Below are 18,467 nucleotides of genomic sequence, written 5' to 3'. Positions count from 1 at the left end.
AGACACAGCTCCTATATTGTTTCTTTACAAAAAAGCATGTCTCTTTCAACATGTATTCAAAACAGTGTTGGATGTAATATGGTATAAGAGCAACATTTAACATAATTCAAACAGCTTTAACCTAAATACGCTTACTGCTTAAATACACTCCTACAACAAAACTAGCTTGAGAAACGCTCAAAGTTGTTTAACAGTTATAGTCTTTACTCAACTTGGTTATTACATCCTAGATGAATGTTCATTTCTGTATGTTCAAAAATACTGAACCTGAAAGGTTTTAAAATAACAATCCTTAATTCACTTACAGTAAAGCATAAATCACAAGCTTGTATTGCAAAACTGTTAAACTTAGTTTTTTGTTTTTTTGTTTTTTAAAAAAGATTTGACCAAAAGTCGGCGATTGGTTACATTCCCCAGCCACCACTCATGTTGGACATGTTCGACATGCCACCCATGCCGTTCACTCCCATGGAGGCGCGGTTCCCGCTGCTGTAGTAACTGCTGTTCATGGCGCCCTGGCTCCCGGGGTCTGAGGGGGAAAACCGACAGCAGGTTCACAGCTGCCTCGGGCCGATTCGAAGCATCACTCCCCCAACGCCTGTCCTTGCTGGGCCACCTCGTAAACACCATCTACTGTGCCCAATACTGCAGAGTGTCAGTTCACAGCTCCATACCCAAAATGACGTTCATTGGTTGTTCAATGAGAGAGCCAGCTCTGCCTTGCCCTCCTTTTGAATTCAATGTTTTCTATTGCTGTTCTGTGGAAGTGGAGAGGACCCAGCCTCCCAGGTACCTTCCCATTTGTACTCAAGTATTTAAACCAGGTTGGTCTCCAGCTTCCATACTGAGAAGCTAAGAAGCCATCAGCATGATGAAGTCTGGAGACTGGCATTTCCTACCCCCTTCAGAATAATTTCCCATATTTCCCCCCTTCAGCAACAAGTTCCCACTTTGAATCTATTCCCCTCCCGTTTTCACAACAGCCAAGTCTTCAACTTTCAGGGCTCGTGCTGCCCGGTCTGTACCATGGCCCGTCAACCAGTGAACAGCACCTTAAGGCATGCTAAGCCAGCTGCACCGGGCCCACCTAAAACCAGTGAAGAAATGCTCTTACCATATCCACTCATGCTGCTTTGACCACCATATCCTCCTCCATAACCCCCACTCAACTGCTGGTTAGCTGGACCACCGTAACTGGATTGGCTTCCTTTTAAGTTAAGGATAAAAATGTTAAGAGCTTGCCTGTCAAAAAGTCTGCTCATTATCAACAAATCCACCCTTCCCCTAATAACACTTGCACCCTGGCACTAGCGCACTCTCTCCCCAAGCATATAAGGTAACAAGCTCAAAGGAAGTGATAGGGTTTCTAAAGACATTCCTACAATCAAGCAGCAACAAGAACTTTAAAAATTATAGCAAGCGCTTGCGATTCTCAACCACATGCTGTGAGGGTTTGCTTTTGCCATTTCTATGGACTATACACAGCGGGATCGATCTGCTATTGTATATAATACACACTTCAAGGGATTTAAACTTGGCTTTAAGTGACCTCACACCAGAGTGCTGCCCTTCAGGAGGCATGCTGACCCATTAACTGCAGGCACTCGTCTGTTTATAGTCCCGACAGACACCCTGCTGTTCCAGGCTGGTTGTGCATCACAGCAGTGCTACAGGAGACCTCTACTGAAGCTTGCCAACTACTGCTCTTCACCTCACCATTCATCTACGCCCCCCCCCCCCCCCCAACTGTTCTGTAGTTAAAGTATCAGCATCAGACTTCAAACATTTTGTAATCAAAGTACTATAAAAGGAGCAGTGTATCTACACACGCATACACCCCCACCCCACCACCCTGGAGAAAGAAACCCCCCCAAAAACCAACCACCATCTTAATCCCTAAGAAACCAGACAAGTCAGGTATCAAGAAGGGTATCTGCTTTAGAGACACAACAGTGGCTTTAGACTTGCGTTGCAAACACACATTTTAGATCTTCAAACAATGTTGAAGTTTTCTAGAGCAGTTCAGACAGTTTCTCCAAATTCCAAATAGATTTTCCCTCACCATCACAACCAGGTTTGCATGGCAGGCCACAAGCAACAGATACATCCTCCATCACCAGACTATGTTCTGGTCTCCAAAAAAAAGGGAGGGGGAAGGACAATAAAGGGACAGGCATCTCCCACTTCACTTCCACACCACCACACTCCCAGGCCGCTCACCCCTCCATGCACACCACATTCAGCACCACAGCTTATTCAACCTATTAATTGTTCAAATGTATTCCCAAAAGGTTTATATACCTGGCAATGTGCTAGTGTTCCAATCTTGGACTACCCCTTCCGATTCCTTGACTGTGTAATTAAGACAGAATGTTGAATTTCAGTTTTTATGCCAGGCATAGAATAAGCAGGAGCTGTATAAAATTAGCCAGCTTCGTTAAATATCGTGTTGTTTAAAAGTGCAGTTAGACTGTTTACACATACCCATTGCTCCCATCATTTGACTGCCATAGGCACCACCACTTCCTCCTGCTGTAGAATTCAAGAAGAGTTCTACATATCTGTGTTCTGGAAGAAGAAAATTTTGCCGTAAGAGCATTTCACACCAAACCCAGGCACAGTTTGCCCCACTGCAAGTAAGGCTACAATAAAACCTTTGGCATTCCGGTTATAGCAGATGCACTACACTGCACTGTTGCATCTTCCCTAAAGTCACATATTCAGAACGGTCATACTTACGCATATTTGCTTTGTCTTTGGACATAGCAGCCACTGCATCCTCATGAGTAGCAAATTCAACGTCTGCCTCTCCAGTTACTCTGCCATCTGGTCCAATTTCGATGTGTACTCTTACAGGGTTCAGAGGTGAGAAGAACTACATACGAAATAGTCACACAGATTAAAACGCACCAATGCAACAGTTCAGTTTCACAGCAAGCTCTTTTCCCTAAGGGAACACTCATTAACTGCAGTGCAGTTGACACGTCCAATAATGACCCCAGAATCTTAAAGCCATGCACTTAACAGCAAATTAAAGCCATGCACTTAACAGCAGATTTGGAACTCACATTATAGATGTCGTTCTCCGTAGCTCTGTAAGGCAGACCTCTCATGTGGACGCAGTGGCCAGTTGTACTCTGGAAGGTGGATCCCCCGTCGCCGTATCTGTGGTCCGACATTCCTGCAGAGAAAAGAGTCCATTCTAGGTCTTTCAGATGTATTTTAGTTTCTTTTGAGACGTATTGTAAGTTCAGTTACTATTCCTATTAGAGAAATCTTACCTCTTCCAAATCTATCAGAACCAAAACCATAGCCATCATTATACCCATTGTAGTCATCATAACCTCCATAACCTATAAATAGATTGGACAACATGTTCATTTCAGCTCCACATACATGAGCACACTGCAGACAACTAGTATTAGAAAGTTCCATTTCTTCTAGGAAAAATAAAGCCAAGGACATATACAAACCAGTAGTTACAAAGCAGGGAAGACACTACCGGGTCCAAGTGTTGCTGCTTCTCAGATGAGCAGCTCCCTCTTGGACTTCGTATACTTACCTCCTCCATAAGCTCCACGCCTCATTCTTTCCAAGCTACTTCCTCTACCAAGACTGTTATATCCCCGTGTAAGACCAGGTCTGTCGTAAGGACCGGGTCTCTGCATTGCCAACAGCTTGCGTGGAGGGTCGTAGTGAGTGCGCACTTCTGCTCGACTACTCTTGAAGATCTCAATGTACCTAGAAGTGTTTCCACAGAACAAAGTCAGTCTTCAATTCCTTCCACAAATACCTCACAACTTCACATTAAAACAAGCCATTTAGTCATAGCCTCAAAACTGGCGCTATATTTTAAGCCAGATTTCTTTACATTATGTAGGCAATGACATACTATTATAAGCACTACATTACTTCAAATCAGTGTATTTTCAAGAAATTACAATTACTGAAGGGTTTACATGCTCCTCATACTTCACAGTATCCCAGCCTTAAGGGTGGGGGAGCACTACTGATTCCCCACCCTCCTCCCCCCAATTTAAAGTGTTAGTCAAAAAAAGTAGGAGGGACTAACGTCCACTCAACTCAGCACTGTTTTGCTCATGTGGCAATGTAAACAGAGGGTTAAAAACCCAGTCTCCACCAAGATTTTAACCCATCAGGATGCTACAAAAAGCTCTGCATGTGCTAGTAAACCCAGCCTATGCTTCAGTGATTCAGCACAGGCAAAAAGTGCATGCTTCAATGAAAAATAGTCACAAGTAAAATAGAATAAAAACCCTTTGTGACAATTTCTTGAAAGCTATGCTTATTACATTGAACATTAATACAGTAAGAAAATTTGTTACATTTCAACTTATAAAACAAGTTTAGAAAGTATCACATTTTCTTATGGTAATAAGAGTACTGTGCATGTCTTTAAAGCTAAAAGCATAATTGGTGCTATTTGAGAAGTTAAAGCCATAGTCTCTCAACTTCATCACTTTAAAGCTATCAGTTTTGCACTCCTCCAGTATTACAAAGTTTCCCAAGCACACTTAAGCTTAGCCCAATTTTATCTTTTGTTTTGGGTATATCCAAACAGTCTGTGCCATACGCACATCAGCAATACCTTTACTTGTCACCAAGTTAGAGACCAACATACTATTCCTATTCGGATGTTAACACTTTCAGAAGAGAGAATATGGATTTAATTTTTTACCATAAGAAAAGTGACATAGCCAACCAACCATCCATCCCCACCTGTGCCCTATTCTTTCCTTGTGTTTCTTTAGAGCCTTTTCAGCTATTTCCTGTGAAGCAAACTGCACGAAGGCCTCCCCCGTACTCCTCCCCTGGAAGTCCACCGGCAATGTTATCCCATTTGGCACGATTTCCAACCCTTCAACCCAAGGACAAATAACCCCAGTAGGGGGGCAATATTAACATCACAAGCCCAGTCATGAGTTTTTCTTATAGCTTTAAATACACCAGAATTTTAACACTTGAAAGTGAATGGTATGTTGACTCTAGAACACTAGAAGAAAAAGCATGTCAACAAAAAGAGATCCACGATCACATACCATTCAGTTTACGTTCTTAATCCACCCTGCAGAGCACAAGTGTTCTGAGTGTCATGGACAACTCCTCAGATAAAGCATCTAATGCAGGGTGCATTAAGAAGTTCACATATTATTACAAACCTCTTCAATTCTGTGAAAGTATTTAAGATCAACTTTTTAAGATAACTTAAACACAGCAAGTTAAACATCTTTATATAACAAGTATTTTTACTAGAAGTCAATCAGGTAAAATAATTAGTCTTATACAAACATCAAGTTTCAGCATTAATTTTTCTTATCTTTAGGAGTGCTTAATTAAGAAAAAATCATGAATTTCCAAAGTATTAGTTTCTGAACAGAAGAGGCACATTTTGTATATTAAGTACATTAACAGTTTTTAAAGCTTGAATAACTTAACCATGTAAGAAACAACTTAAAATGCACATGCTTAGGAATTGCTCTTGTTTACAACATATTACTGATTCAGAAAACAAAAAACAAGTTCTGAATTTGTAAAACTGGAAATATTTCTACTGTATTTTAAAGCAAAACAGTAAGCTCAATCATATTTTGTTATAGCAAAACATTCCAGCTAATTTTAACACTCACATTTAGAAATCTACTACTTTGAAAATACTACCAAGTTAAATCCTAGATAAATTTCACTCTTAAGCATTTATAATAGTATTCCAGTTCCTGAAACATACAACAGCTGCAAAAAAGTGAGAATGCGTCAATACAAGACATTATCTCTTCACCCATAAAAAAAACTTTTAAGCTAGACAACATTAAGGTTTCTTTTTTTTTTCCTCCCCCTAGGAGGGGGAGCGGGGAGGGGGGGGGAAATCTGTACTTGGGTAGAGTTCAGCAGGTTGGTTTTTTTTCTGGAATATTATTCAATATTAAATCTACATTTATGAAATCATGGGCACAATGCATACCCCTCCTCAGATCCTGCTCTTTGTACTGAGCCCAGCAGTAAGGCTGTTCTACGTCCTCCACTGAACAGTGTGAACCAGTTAAGACTGTGAGTGAAAACATCCTCCCATCTGAACTGTTCACTTTTGATTTAGAAAGCAAGACACTCGTTTTCCACTATCCTTACTTGAAACAGTATGTCCCACTAAGTACAAATTAGAGCAGCTTTTCAGAGTTCCCTCAGTTATTTAATAAACAAGTACTTGAGGAATTGATCCCTCAAGCCCAGATAGCTAATGAAGAATTGCTCTTAGTATCCATCAGTATACTGTTGGAAGTACTACTGGGTGATCCATGGTGGGGTTTTTTAGCATAGACCAATAGTGCTACAGCTACTACTTTTATCCCACATACCTGAAAAAAACTGTACAATTTCTTCTTTACTACAGCCAAATGGGAGTCCTCTAAGACGTACAAAACCATCATTAGCCGTATCAGGGCTGTTGGGACCAGTATGCTTCAGAACCCAATCCATTTCAACGTTGTTTGACTTGAAAACTGTAAAAGGCACTTAGAATTAATGCATTCTGGAACACACAATAGTTTTAAAAGCCATTTGCCTTGCAACTAGTCAACTTATGATATACAATTCCATTTGTCCTTTCACATGCATTTTAAAGAGACAGAAAAGCAATTAACCAAAAACCCATCAAGCACAAACACGTTTAGTCAGTTACTAGACCAACTGAGTCAAACCTTCAACATATCTGTGTCCCATTGTTTCTCTGTCTTTTTTCAGTGCCAATTTCACATCCTCCTCTGATTCAAGTTCAGCAAATGCTTCTCCACTTGGTCTGCCCTCCCTGGTGTAGATGAAACGGATACCCAAAGCCCCGTTGAGAATTTTGCAATCTGAAAATGAAACAGAAAGGCCAGAATTAATTTAATCACAGGAACACTGTGACTTTAAAAGTTTCCCATATTCTAAAGGCAAAAATCTAACCACAACTATCAAATTATATCAAGAAGACAAAACCAACAGTATTCTTGTTATAACTTTCAAGGTGACCAATAAACTAAGGGACTAACTAAGATCAAATTATCCTTCTTATAAAGTCTGAAGATTAGCAAAACATTAAGGATAAATGCGAATTAGCTATCTATTTTTATGGCTTTGCTGCCTCGAGTCAAGTTGAATGTGCTATCTGCTTTTGATCGTAACTGACTTAGACTTTCTCATCAGCATGAAGTGAAATAAGGAGTAGTAACAATTTGTGTAAGCATAATGAACTAAATCAGAACCAAGTCCAATAGGCCAAACTCCTGAAGTAGCTTTAAAATCTCCAGTCACTGAGGAAAGCACATATTTATCACCACTATTTATTACTGCAGGATACTGATAATTTGGGGGAAGAACATGACACACTAAACTCTTAACGCGCACACACACACACACACCAAAAGCCTGTTAGGACAGCACCAAGAACTAAACTGATTTAGTTCAACCCAAACCAAGAATTTTGAAGTTTTCTTTAAAATGGAAGCTTCTCTCTTCTGGCTGCACAAGAAGCTAAGGCAGTTGCAGCTATCCCAGCAACTCACGGACAACTCTTTTGTGTCTAGTTCCTGCTAGCAAAAGCATAGCTTTCCATACAGCATCCCACCTGAGGTACTTGTTGCATTACAAACTTCATTAGATACTGAAATGCCCTACGCAGTTTCTGGAACCGCTCACTGCAGCATTCCCACTGCCATTGTGTCCCCAGGAGGAACCCAGGATTGACAACCGAGCCCAGCCCCTCTCCCAGACCCCTATGCTCCCACAGTTCTGCTTACCGGAGAAAAACCTCTGCACCTCCTCGGTGGAGCAGGACCAAGGCAGCCCCCTGACTTTCACCACGTATCCCTCGCTGCTCTCCGTGTTGAGCATCACATTGGGGGTGAGGCTCGGCTCCGTCTCAGCTTCTGTGGTTGCTGGAGAAGACCAAAGCAGGCCCTTTGAGACGCTGCACAGCACGGCCGCCACCCGCAGCCCCTCAGAGCGCCCGGCGGCCCCCTTGGCCTGTGCCCACCCACCCCCGAGCCTCCTCTACCTCGGACCGCTGCCCGCCTCACACACACAGAGCCGCTCCCGCCCGGCGCACGCCTGGCCCGCCCCCCCCGGCCCGCGCCCAGCCCCCGTCCCCGCACGCACACATGGTGGGGCTCCGCGGTGGTTCTAGGGCTCCGAGCCTGATCCGCTGTCCGGAGAGCGCCTAGTCCCAGTCAGGCGGCAGCGAGCGGGCGAGCCTGTGGCGAGAGCGCGCTAGGAAATGGCGGCGGGTACTCCCGCTTCCGCTGGGCCGGGCCTTCCGCCGCACAAAGAACCCCGGCCCCAGACACCGCCCTGGCGGGCCCGACGACTCGCGGTCCCCGCCGACGCGCACAGCACCCGCGGCCGGCAGGAGCGCAGCGTGTGGCGAGCGGCCGCCGAGGAGCACGGGCCGCCCGCGCCGCTCACCGGCTCCCGAGAGGGGCTGCGGCGTGGCCGGGGGCAAGGCGCGGGGCGCATGCGCACGGGCACCCGCCGGGCTCCTGCCCCGCCCCGGGAGGCGCAGCCGCGCATGCTTGGCAGCGCCACTGCGCTCCGCCGCGCACACCCGCGCCGCGAAGGCCGCCCGCACCGCCCCCGCCAGGTTGCGCATGCGTCCTCGCTAGTCTGCGCTCCTCCGCCCCCCGCCCGGCAGCTCGTGCGCATGCCTCGCCTGCCGCCCCGCCGAACAAAGCCGCCGAGCGCGGGCCGGGCCGGGCCGGCGCGCGCCTCTCAGCGCCGCTCTCCGCAGCGCGCATGCCCCGCGGGCCGCCCCCCGTCCTCCCGCCCGCGCCCTGCGCGGGGCCGCGGGTGCGCGCGGGGGGGCCGGGCCGGTCCCCGCCCCTCGCCCCCCGCACCAGCACGGCAGGCGTTGCACGGAGAGCGGGGAGTTCTGGCTGAACAAAGAGGTGTGTGGGAACTAGCACTTACCAGCTTCAAATGCTGACGCTACCCCACGTGAAACAATCTGCTCGCTTCGGTCACTGAAGCCTGGTGTGTTTGTAGGAGATGGGGAAAGAAGAGACATGGGTCACAATTATCATAAAAGAAAGGAAAATATAACTCCCTCCCATCTCCTCCAAACACACCAGACCTAGCTAGGTTTCACCCTGAATCTCATTATTACAGGGGCAACAGGAAGTTACAGGAATAACTACAGTGGCACAACCTCAGATAGTTGCACCTGCAAAGCGTTTAACTACCAGCTAGGAATCCCTTCTTTACCCTGGAAAGAACAAGGACTTCATCTTTCAACTGGCAGTTGCCCACACAGGTGATAGGGAACCCATGCCAAGAGGCAGATTCTGTGAAACCCCAGGCATGCCAACGCCAACACTGGAATTTTGGAGCCAAGAAGCAAAGCTACTCAGGGCAGCATTTAAGCCTCCATCCATGCGTGTTTCCTTCCCGGTCAATACCAAAACGGACAGCCCCAGGCTGAGCCACTTCACTGCCTGCAAATCTACATGGCCTCGTCTCTCACATAACTATGTAAAGCATTCTGTTTAACTGATACTAATCTGGACCACTAACAGCAGCCTCCCCCCAAAGCTGGAAGCTTTCTGAAAACGAAAAAAAAGGAAGGAAAAGAAAAAAGGATGCTCTCAAAGTTTATGTGTGTAAATCAAACAACACGGAGAACTCGTTTACGTTAATGCAAATCAAATCACGAAGGGGAACCGTTTTACGGCAGCTTCCTGAACAAAGCAGCCCTGCTTGATCTCCCTTGCTAAACGCCGATTTTAAAAAAAACCTGAAGGCAGCGGCTTGGCAGAGGGGAGCAGCGGGGGAAGGAGCGGCCGGCAGCCCGCCGCGGCGGGGAGGGGGCAGCGCCTCCGCCTCTTCCCGGGGAGTGGCGGCGGCAGGCGGCCATCCCGCCCTCCGGCTGGCGGGAGACTTAAAGTGGGCTGGAGCAGGCGGCAGCCCCGCGTGCTCCCGCTCGGCGCCGCCATGTCTACCCCCGCCAAGCGGCACTGCCACGGCCCCGCCAGCTCCCTCGACTCCAGCTTCCAGAAGCGCCTCAGGAAGGTTTCCATCGAGGGGAACATCGGTGAGCTCGGCGGCGGGGGAGGGAAGTCGGGGCCCGCGGCGGTTGGGGCCTCAGGACGGAGGCGCCCTGAGGTGGCAGAGATGGCCGAGGAGACGCAGGGGGAGAGGGGCGGCGGAGGGCCTTTTCCACCCACCTCTACAGGAAGGCGGGGGGGACCTTGCGGAGAGAAGCGCAGCCGACGCTCATCCGCTGCCACCGGGCCGAGACCCGCTCGCGGCGATACTCGGAAATTGGCGCCATCGCCCGGGGTAGGGGAACCCCGCCGCCCTGCCCCGGCCGGACGCGCCAGGCGTCCGCTACGGCGCGGCGGCAGCACCCACGTCCGCGGCCAACCGCCGCGTGGGTGGGCTTTGAGGGAGTAACCATCCCCTCCTGCCCGGGCTCCGGAGGGCCCCCCCCCCCCGGGACGTTCGCGCACTTCCCGCCTGCTCAAGGACCGCGCCTAAGCACCGCGGGGCCACCCCCGCGCGCCCGACCCGTTCGCGGCGTTCTAGCCCGCAACTGCGTCACACACCCCACCCTCCCCCCTGCGACAGCTCGCCGCCCGCGCCGCGCACGCGCAGCGGCAGTCCCCCGCGGCCCCCCCCCCCGCCCGCCGCGCAGGCGCGGCAGCCCCCGCCCCCCGGCTCCCAAACAATGCCGCGCCAAGCCCCGCCCCGGCGCAGCCTGCTCCTAAAATGGAGGCGCGGCCCCGCCGGCTCCTTATCGGCGGCCCGGCCTCGGCACGGCCTTCTGGCGCTGGCGATTACAGCCGTTTTCTCGGAACGTGCACTAGCACTGTGCGGGCGTCCCCGCCTGCCCGGGGTCCCGTACAGCTCCGCACCTCCAACACTGCAGCGACACTGCCTACAGCCTCTTCAAGAAACCTCACAACTGCCACTTTATCAGTAAGACCAGTCTAACCTACACCCTCAGTGAGCTTTTCCAACCTCCTCCAGCTGCAGGGAAGTCAACATTTGTCAGGCTACTAGAGAAACACAGCGATGAGTGGGAGATCATCCCTGAACCCATCGCCAAGTGGTGCAACATCCAGACAGCTGAAGATGAATACAAGGTAGGCACACTGGATTTGGGAAGCTTGGGGAGAGAGATGGGGCACAGAAGAAACTGCATTGATTGGCTGGGGAGCCATGCCAAAATTCAGCTACACTTAGTCTGGAGCATCCAGAGTCATCCCCACTATTATACCAGTTGGTCAAACACTCACATTGTAAAGGCTACTTAGGAAGATACTATTAAATGCATATTCCAAATAACCACCGCTACTCCACAGGAATCACACTGAAGTCTAAAACTCAATGATCAACCTATTCTGAAGAAGCTGCCATAAAGCTACCATCAGCTGAGGAATGTATCTCTATTCCTATGTCTAAGCATTCTCTTAAAAAAAAAAAAGAAACAAGGCCATGATTTCAACATACCAAATTCTAGATTAAGAAAAAGAAATAAAATCCTGCAAATATGCTGGTATTACATTTTCTCTCTTGTCCCCTAGGAACTTTCAACATCTCAGAAGAGTGGAGGAAATCTACTTCAAATGCTGTACGATAAACCCACAAGATGGGCTTATACATTTCAGACCTATGCTTGCTTGAGCCGAGTAAGAGCACAATTAAAACCTGTCTCAGCCAAGCTACATGAAGCAGAACATCCAGTGCAATTTTTTGAGAGATCTGTGTACAGTGACAGGTAATTACTCTCAGTGCAACAAGAGTTAGATTAAAAGCTCCAGGTCTTTATGCTCAAAGACATGGAGCTGGGGAAACACTTTGTATTAAACTAGTATCTGCAAGGAGCAGGTTTGACTCAACAGGTGAGAGCTGGATGGTATTAAAAGTACTTATGGATGTAAGAATAGCAGCTATTTGTCCCGTACCATGATTCTGATTCTAATGAGAAGTGTTTTAGTAGTTCACTTTGGTCATTCCTGGCACAAGACTAACATCTTTTATTGCAGATATGTATTCACTTCTAACCTGTTTGAGTCTGGGAACATTAATGAAACAGAGTGGGCTATTTATCAGGACTGGCACACATGGCTTTTGAATCAGTTTGAATCAGACATAGAACTGGATGGCATGATCTACCTAAGAACCACACCTCAGGTACGTTCACTAAAGATTAAAATATTTCAGCTCCAACTTCAGTTTCCAGGAACTTGAGAGTACAAAAACCTAAGTATTGATGACATAATACTTCAGTGACTAACACTGAATTAGCTCCCCCCACCACAAATGTAATGGGAAGCCTATCATAAATTCAGATTTCATTCAGAGACCAAATTAAAACCCCTCCCTTCTGAGCTACTACTCTGATGTCAACAAATGCTAGTTACTAGCATCCACCACACTCAGTAAGGATCCAAGGCTGAAACTGAATTTCCAAATCAAGTTTGACTTCCCTTCCCATACAGTCTAGAATTGAAGCTAAGATAATCTTTTAGTAAGAAGTACTGAGAGTTAGCTAAAGTGGCTCAAGTTTGGGGTTTTTTTGAAGGACAGTTATTCTATATTTAACTCACTTATGCTCAGCCAAGCATTTAAAATTAATGCTCACTAATGTCTAGCATTAGTCCTGATCTAAGGACCACTTTATCTGTTTAGTTGATTTAGCCTTCACCACACGATTAATGTCCAGGCTTGTACTTCCCCCCCCCAGAAATGCATGGAAAGGCTACAGATGAGGGGAAGAGAAGAGGAGCAAGGAATTGAGCTTGAGTATTTGGAAAACCTCCACTATAAACATGAAACCTGGCTTCATGAAAGGACTATGAGGTATGAACCCATTTTCTGCAGGCAAATTTCAACTCTTTCCTACTTTATGTTAAAGTTGATTAGGGATAAAACTAAGCTTTAAGTCTACCTTCACTCAGGCACAGTTGGAAGGACTTATCTTTAGACCCATTCCAGGTTTCTTGGCACAGAGATTACTCTAGGTTACATGCAGAGGGAAGGTCACCTGTTGGCAGGGAAGTAAAAATTGCTGAAATGGAACTTCATCTAATTTAAAGCCTTTGTTAAGCATTAGCTTCAACTACAAAGCTGTATAGCTCCTACTCCAGCAAGGATATGAATTTCATTAACTGAAAGTACACAGGAATAGGACAGAGTTGAGATTGTGTTCAGGTGGCCGATCATTTAAGTTATCTACTAAGCAGCTTCCAGTTCCAATGGAAGGGAGGGTAAGGTCCCAACTACCTTTAAACTAGGCTGACTGTATCTCAACAAGGTTTAAATATTAACCTTAGCTTCAAAATAAAAAGTCATCAGAAAGGCTTTTGGCAGGTACTATTGCACACAAGAAACCCAGTCAGCAGCTAAGAGTTCTCTGCATACCTTCACCCCCCAACTTCCTTCCCATGTAAGGAATCTCTAAATGTGAAAGCAGACTTCAGATTTTCCCCTAGAGGAGCCTGAAATACTCTACTGAATGGGAAACATAACAATTCCAGGAAAAGTACGTTATCAGTCACATCTACTTCCCTAAGTTTCACGCAGGATGACCCAAATGCTTAGGAGACAAGGAGGCACTGCATATTGTGGAATTTTGGGAACATTTACATTGTTTACTCATTCCAAACTTGTGAACAAGCATTTCCTGTATTTTTCATAGGAACACTTAAGTCTGCAAACACTAGGTAAGAATGTTGTTTAGCACACTTACTGCATTTTAGAAATGCTTTTTGAACATAGGAAGAGAGAGTAACTACTGCTTTAAGAGAACAATACATCCAAGTTGTACAACTACTGGTCCCATCTTTTCCTAACCTGTAGCCAAAATGGTCTTGCTCATCTCTGAGCCATTTTAAATGCCTGTCTTATAACCTGTTAAAAGAGGTCATCCCCACCAAACAGAGCTGTAAAACTGTGTAATGGATTAGCAGTTAACTGGGAGAGACACAGGGCAAGTGATATTTTAAAAAAATACTCCCTCATATTAAAATCACATTCCTGATAATTGATTCCACAACAAAACAAATGAGGTAAAGGAAACTAAGGTAAGATTACATTATCTCCCCCCACACACACACCAGTACAATAAAAATAGATATTAAAAGGACAGATTTGTGAAATATATTAAAGTTACAGTGATACAATGTTGACTGGGTTATAAAAGACAATTAAGGACAGACTTGACATGGGCTTTACACTTAAGTCATTGGCATCAGCATTAACATCTCTCATGTGGTAATCTGAGTCATGCTGTACCCTTAAGATGACTTGGAAAACAACTAGAAGAGCTAGATTGTTTTATTACACAGTACTTTATATCATTTTTACTAGCACGATGTTCTTCCACTTAACAGAGTTGATTTTGAGAACCTTAAAGATATTCCCATTTTAGTTTTGGATGTTAATGAAGACTTCAAGAATGATAAGATTAAACAGGAGTACCTGATTGATAAGGTGAGTATTAAATGTTTCCTCATCTGATTTTCTTCTGCAGTAATAGCTGTAAGTTATCACAAAGTTTAAGAATGTAAATTGATAAGTACTTGTTTGGGGCTAGTCTAGTTAGTCTCCTTCATAGACTTAAGAAGCTCTGTGGCTGCAGAAAAGGCTTTTTGGTTTCCTTCAAAAAAAAATCATTAAATCCCACCTCATTATCCTCACAATTCAAGGGAAAACTGGGTGTTTTTAAAGAGGGGCAATTGTGGGGGATGCAAGTACACAGCTGCTGGAGTAGTCAGACTACTCTCTGCCAAGTCTGCACTGCCATACTGTTCATTAAAAAATTCACAGAATGATAGTCTAATTCATGTCAGCCATGATGTCTTTAGAAAAATCCCGAAGTCAGCCTAGCACTATTTATGCCCCCTTGCATTCTGGGGATCTAGGCTCTTCCTGGACAGAGCACAAGACATCTGACAAATGCAGAGATAACTGAACCTTGTACATAGGTCTAAATGCACAAAGTGACACTTCTATGTGGAGTTGGGAGGGCAAGTCAACAGCCATTTGAGGAAACAAGGTGGTAATAAATAAGTCACTTGAGTCAAAATGGTGTTTGCTAATTCCACAGAAAGGTGAGACTTGGGAATTAAATGCCCAAATAAATTCTTCTGCTGGAGCCATGTGCTGCATGCCTAGTCCACAAAAAAAAACCAACACCCTCCTAACACTTAAAGGCATAGGGCTCACTCACAACCCTCTAAGCAGAGCTGCAACATTACTTATTTCACTCACTGGGACACTTTAACCCTTCTTTCTCTCACTGCCCCAAGAAGACTTAAATAACTCTAAATAAACTGGGGAGGGGAGCACAACGTTCAGTTGCGGAGGTGTTTGTTAAGTTATATCCTCATGGAAACCAGCAATTAACAGCTTAGAGAGTTATGAACCAGACTACACTTATACATGCTATCTTTCTTTTAAGTTGCCCCACTGAAAGGCCACCAGTGTTGTCTCCACTAAACTTCCTTCATCACCCAGCATATGACAAAGTCAGCTCTACTTTTGGCTTAGGGTAGGGGGTACAGCACCATGCTGAAAATGCTACCAGATCTCTGGCTTCGTTTTCTGACAATACCTCTCTTCCTAGGGAAGAGCTACCTAATGAAGTTCATTTTTTCTTTAATGAAGTAACATTCTGTAAAGCATCCAGAAACCAGCTTTCATAAGTACTTGCTATTTTTGAGTAATTAAGTTACTCAATTCTACCAAGTACTAACTTACAAGTCTTAGGGCCATCTGCTATACTGAAAAGCATTTCAGGTCATGAATTATATGCAGAGGCAGAACAGCCCTGGCGACTGTACAGTAACAAACCATTTGTTCCCCAAGAAAGGGAAAAGCTTCACGATTTAGCTTTTCTTCTAATGCATCAACTACATATACTTTTTGTTTTCACAGGTCAAGTCTTTCCTGACTTCTTAAGAAGATGAAAGTTAATTTGAATGACAAGTCCCTGAAGTTGCAGAATTAAACCTAACAATCAGTGTGTTAAACAATTTACTTTAACTACATGTATTACCTGTATGGCTTATTTTAAGGCAAGATCAAAGTGCAAAATATGGTTGTTGGTTTTTTTTTTGCTTGTCTGACCCGTGTGGGTTCCGATAGAATTTTCTGTATAGTTAAAACAAACAAATAGGGGGTGCTTTGATGATGTACTTCGTGTATATTCTCTGCTGTTTAATAAAGGTTTTAAAATAAAATTGACTAATAACTGGCTTTAACAGTAGAGGAGTTAACCGGTTATCAATGGCTGAGAACCCAGTAAATAGCGATAGCAGGCACAGAGGCAGGGCTGTTTTGCAATAACTGGCATAGTTCACCATTTTAAGACGAGACTGTTATGGCGTCCAGAAACCTTTACTTTCAACTTCTGCTTTATTGAGTGGCTGTTTTCACAGGATTTACGCTACTTAGGGATGGACATTACGGTAGTCGCAAGGGTTACACCTGCAATAAACTGCAATTTAAGCATATCTTGTTTACAACCTCCCCCCAGTAAACAAAATCCCTCCCGCCCCCCCTGCGCGGTGACGGCAGGGAGCAGGCGGGGAGGCAGCCGCCGGCGCTTGCACCGGAGGCCGAGGCAGGACCGAGCCCCAGAGCCGCTCCCAGCCCCCCACAGCGCCGCCCCCGCCCCAGGCCCCGCAGCCCACAGCGCCGCGGCCGCCACGACGCACGCGGCGGGGGGGAGGGGAGGGGCGCACGCGGCCGCGCCGCGAGGCCGCCAGCCGGCCGAGCCGGGCCGCCGCCGCCGCCAGGGCCGCCCTCGCCCGAGGCCGCGCCGGCAGCGCGGTGCGCGGCCCCCGCCACCAGCAGGCGCCGAGGCGGGGGCTCAGCGGCGCCGGGGCCCCGGATCGGGCGGGACCGACCGCCCCTCCCCCACCCGCGGCGGCCCGGCCGCCCCACCCCCCGCTTCCCCCTCGCCGCCGCCCGCCCCATCCCCCCGCCGCCGGGCCTTACCCAAGCCGGGGATCTCGCCCTCGGTCTCCTCGGTGTGACAAGGGTCCATCTTGGCCGCGCCTTCCCCACAGGGGCCGGCAGAAGACAAAGCTCGGCGGGGGCGCTCGGGCGCTGCGCAAACGGAAACAAAGGCTCAGCGGCCGCCGAAAGGACGCTCCGGCGACGGCGTATCGGGGCTTTTCGGTCGCTTTTTCCCTGCTCCCACGGGGATGAGGCCCGATGAACCTGCTCCCCTGTCCGGGCCCGACCCGCCTGCTCGCTCCTTCTGCGCAGCGCCCCTCCGCGCCTATAAATAGCCGCCGGCCGCGCTGCGCAGCGCCCTGACGTCACGCACCGCCCGCCCCGGCCCCCTTGCCGGCCTCCAGCCAATGGCAGCGTGACAAATTGAACCAGCCAGTCGCGTCCCGCGGCCCCGCGCGGGGGGGCAAGGGCGGGGGAGAGCAGCACGGCCGCCCGGGGCGGGCCGCAACGGCGGCGGGCGGTTGGGGGCGGCGGACCCGCAGGCCTCCCGCCGCCGCCCGCGCACTGGGCCGGGTCCGGCCCCCCCCGCTCTGAGGGCCCGCCTCGACTGTTTTTCTACCCAAATCCCAAACATGGCGGCGGCTTTGTCCCTCCCAGCCCGCCGCGCCGCGCCGATCGCTCCCCTACCGCCGCAGCCGCCCCAGCGCCCCCAGCCCCCCCGCTCACGGCGGGCTGCGGCCTCGGAGCTCCGGCGGCCGGCCGGGACCGGGGGCTGTGCGCACTGCAGCAGCGCCCGCCGCCGCCGTCAGCTGTGCTGGGCTCCGCCTCCCGCCGCGGCGGGGGGGCACACGACGGGGCGCGGGCCCCCTCCCGCCGGGGCGGGCGCCGAGAGGCCTGGTCGGGCCCGTCCCGCGGGGCGCAGGCCGCTCCGCCGTGAGGCGGGGTGGGGCGGTCAGGCCGCGCTGCCAGCCCCGGAGGCGGCGGGGGAAGGAGCGAGGGGCCGCCGCACGGCCGGGCAGGGCGAGGCGCGGCCTGCGGGAGGCCCCTGCGCCGAAATGGCGGCCGGGCGGGCCGGGGCCTGGGCTGCGAGGAGGGCCTTGGTCGGGCCGCCCTGGCACCGCTGAAATGGCGCTTTTTGCAACTGCTGGCACGGCAGCGCTAACAATGGGGATAGCAACGGCAGCGGCTGAAAATGTGCCAGCCTTGACCTTTCCAGATCGTGCGTTCAGAGTGGCTGTTTGCTTGTTTGGGCTTAGACGCAGGCAGGTTTATTTGCTGGATCTCCGACTGGAAATCACCGAGTACCCTGGCAGGGTGATACGAACGGCTGGTCTCTCGCATGCCTCCTGCACCCTGCAGTCCGTTTGCCCTATGCCTAACCAGACCAATCCCCTCTGCAAAATAGTGTTACAAAGTATCATTAGCTAAAACGACTTTAGATTAAAATAGCTATAAGGGGACCTGTGTGATCGTTCAATCGCATAAGCGGTGACCTTAGGACCGTGGAGGTG

At 48.4% G+C, this 18,467-nt stretch overlaps 2 protein-coding genes across 10 annotated transcripts; one reads left to right on the top strand and one right to left on the bottom strand.

Moving 5' to 3' along the window:
• Window positions 1-288: 288 nt before the first annotated feature.
• HNRNPH1 (heterogeneous nuclear ribonucleoprotein H1) lies at window positions 289-17,290 on the bottom strand. 9 transcript variants are annotated; one of them, XM_082324463.1, is made up of 14 exons: window positions 16,996-17,290; window positions 8,959-9,018; window positions 7,794-7,931; window positions 6,714-6,869; window positions 6,372-6,515; window positions 4,741-4,879; window positions 3,563-3,741; window positions 3,282-3,353; window positions 3,069-3,181; window positions 2,740-2,875; window positions 2,485-2,568; window positions 2,302-2,352; window positions 1,115-1,207; window positions 289-529 (listed from the first exon to the last, which is right to left on the bottom strand). In XM_082324463.1, the coding sequence occupies exons 1-14, from the start codon at window positions 17,042-17,044 to the stop codon at window positions 405-407; spliced, it is 1,539 nt and encodes a 512-aa protein (XP_082180589.1). In that variant the 5' UTR covers window positions 17,045-17,290; the 3' UTR covers window positions 289-404. The 9 variants fall into 9 exon arrangements, with proteins under 9 accessions (XP_082180589.1, XP_082180588.1, XP_082180595.1 ...); XM_082324462.1 differs by having other exon boundaries at window positions 3,069-3,202; window positions 16,996-17,289; XM_082324469.1 differs by lacking the exon at window positions 16,996-17,290 and adding an exon at window positions 8,152-8,246 and having other exon boundaries at window positions 3,069-3,202; window positions 8,959-9,007.
• LOC309596357 (deoxycytidine kinase 2) lies at window positions 9,025-16,641 on the top strand. The gene is made up of 6 exons (XM_082324471.1): window positions 9,025-10,078; window positions 11,017-11,132; window positions 11,574-11,767; window positions 12,036-12,183; window positions 12,737-12,852; window positions 14,385-16,641. Exons 1-6 carry the CDS (start codon window positions 9,979-9,981, stop codon window positions 14,509-14,511), a joined length of 801 nt encoding a protein of 266 aa, XP_082180597.1. The 5' UTR covers window positions 9,025-9,978; the 3' UTR covers window positions 14,512-16,641.
• Window positions 17,291-18,467: the final 1,177 nt, after the last annotated feature.

Source organism: Platalea leucorodia, assembly GCF_965183815.1.
Source record: "Platalea leucorodia genome assembly, chromosome: 11".
NCBI lineage: Eukaryota > Metazoa > Chordata > Aves > Pelecaniformes > Threskiornithidae > Platalea > Platalea leucorodia.
The sequence above is the reverse complement of the archived record's forward strand: the minus strand, read 5'-3'. Positions and strand labels throughout refer to the sequence as shown.

Bases quoted from the DNA above. Each gene is read 5' to 3' on its own strand.
- LOC309596357 (XM_082324471.1), top strand. From the start codon at position 9,979: ATGTCTACCCCCGCCAAGCGGCACTGCCACGGCCCCGCCAGCTCCCTC. The intron at 11,133-11,573 runs GTAGGCACACTG...CTTGTCCCCTAG, and splicing joins CAGCTGAAGATGAATACAAG to GAACTTTCAACATCTCAGAA. The intron at 11,768-12,035 runs GTAATTACTCTC...CTTTTATTGCAG, and splicing joins AGATCTGTGTACAGTGACAG to ATATGTATTCACTTCTAACC.
- HNRNPH1 (XM_082324462.1), bottom strand. From the start codon at position 17,044: ATGGACCCTTGTCACACCGAGGAGACCGAGGGCGAGATCCCCGGCTTG. The intron at 6,516-6,713 runs GTTTGACTCAGT...TGCCTTTTACAG, and splicing joins GGGACACAGATATGTTGAAG to TTTTCAAGTCAAACAACGTT. The intron at 1,208-2,301 runs GTATATAAACCT...TTAACTTAAAAG, and splicing joins GAACACTAGCACATTGCCAG to GAAGCCAATCCAGTTACGGT.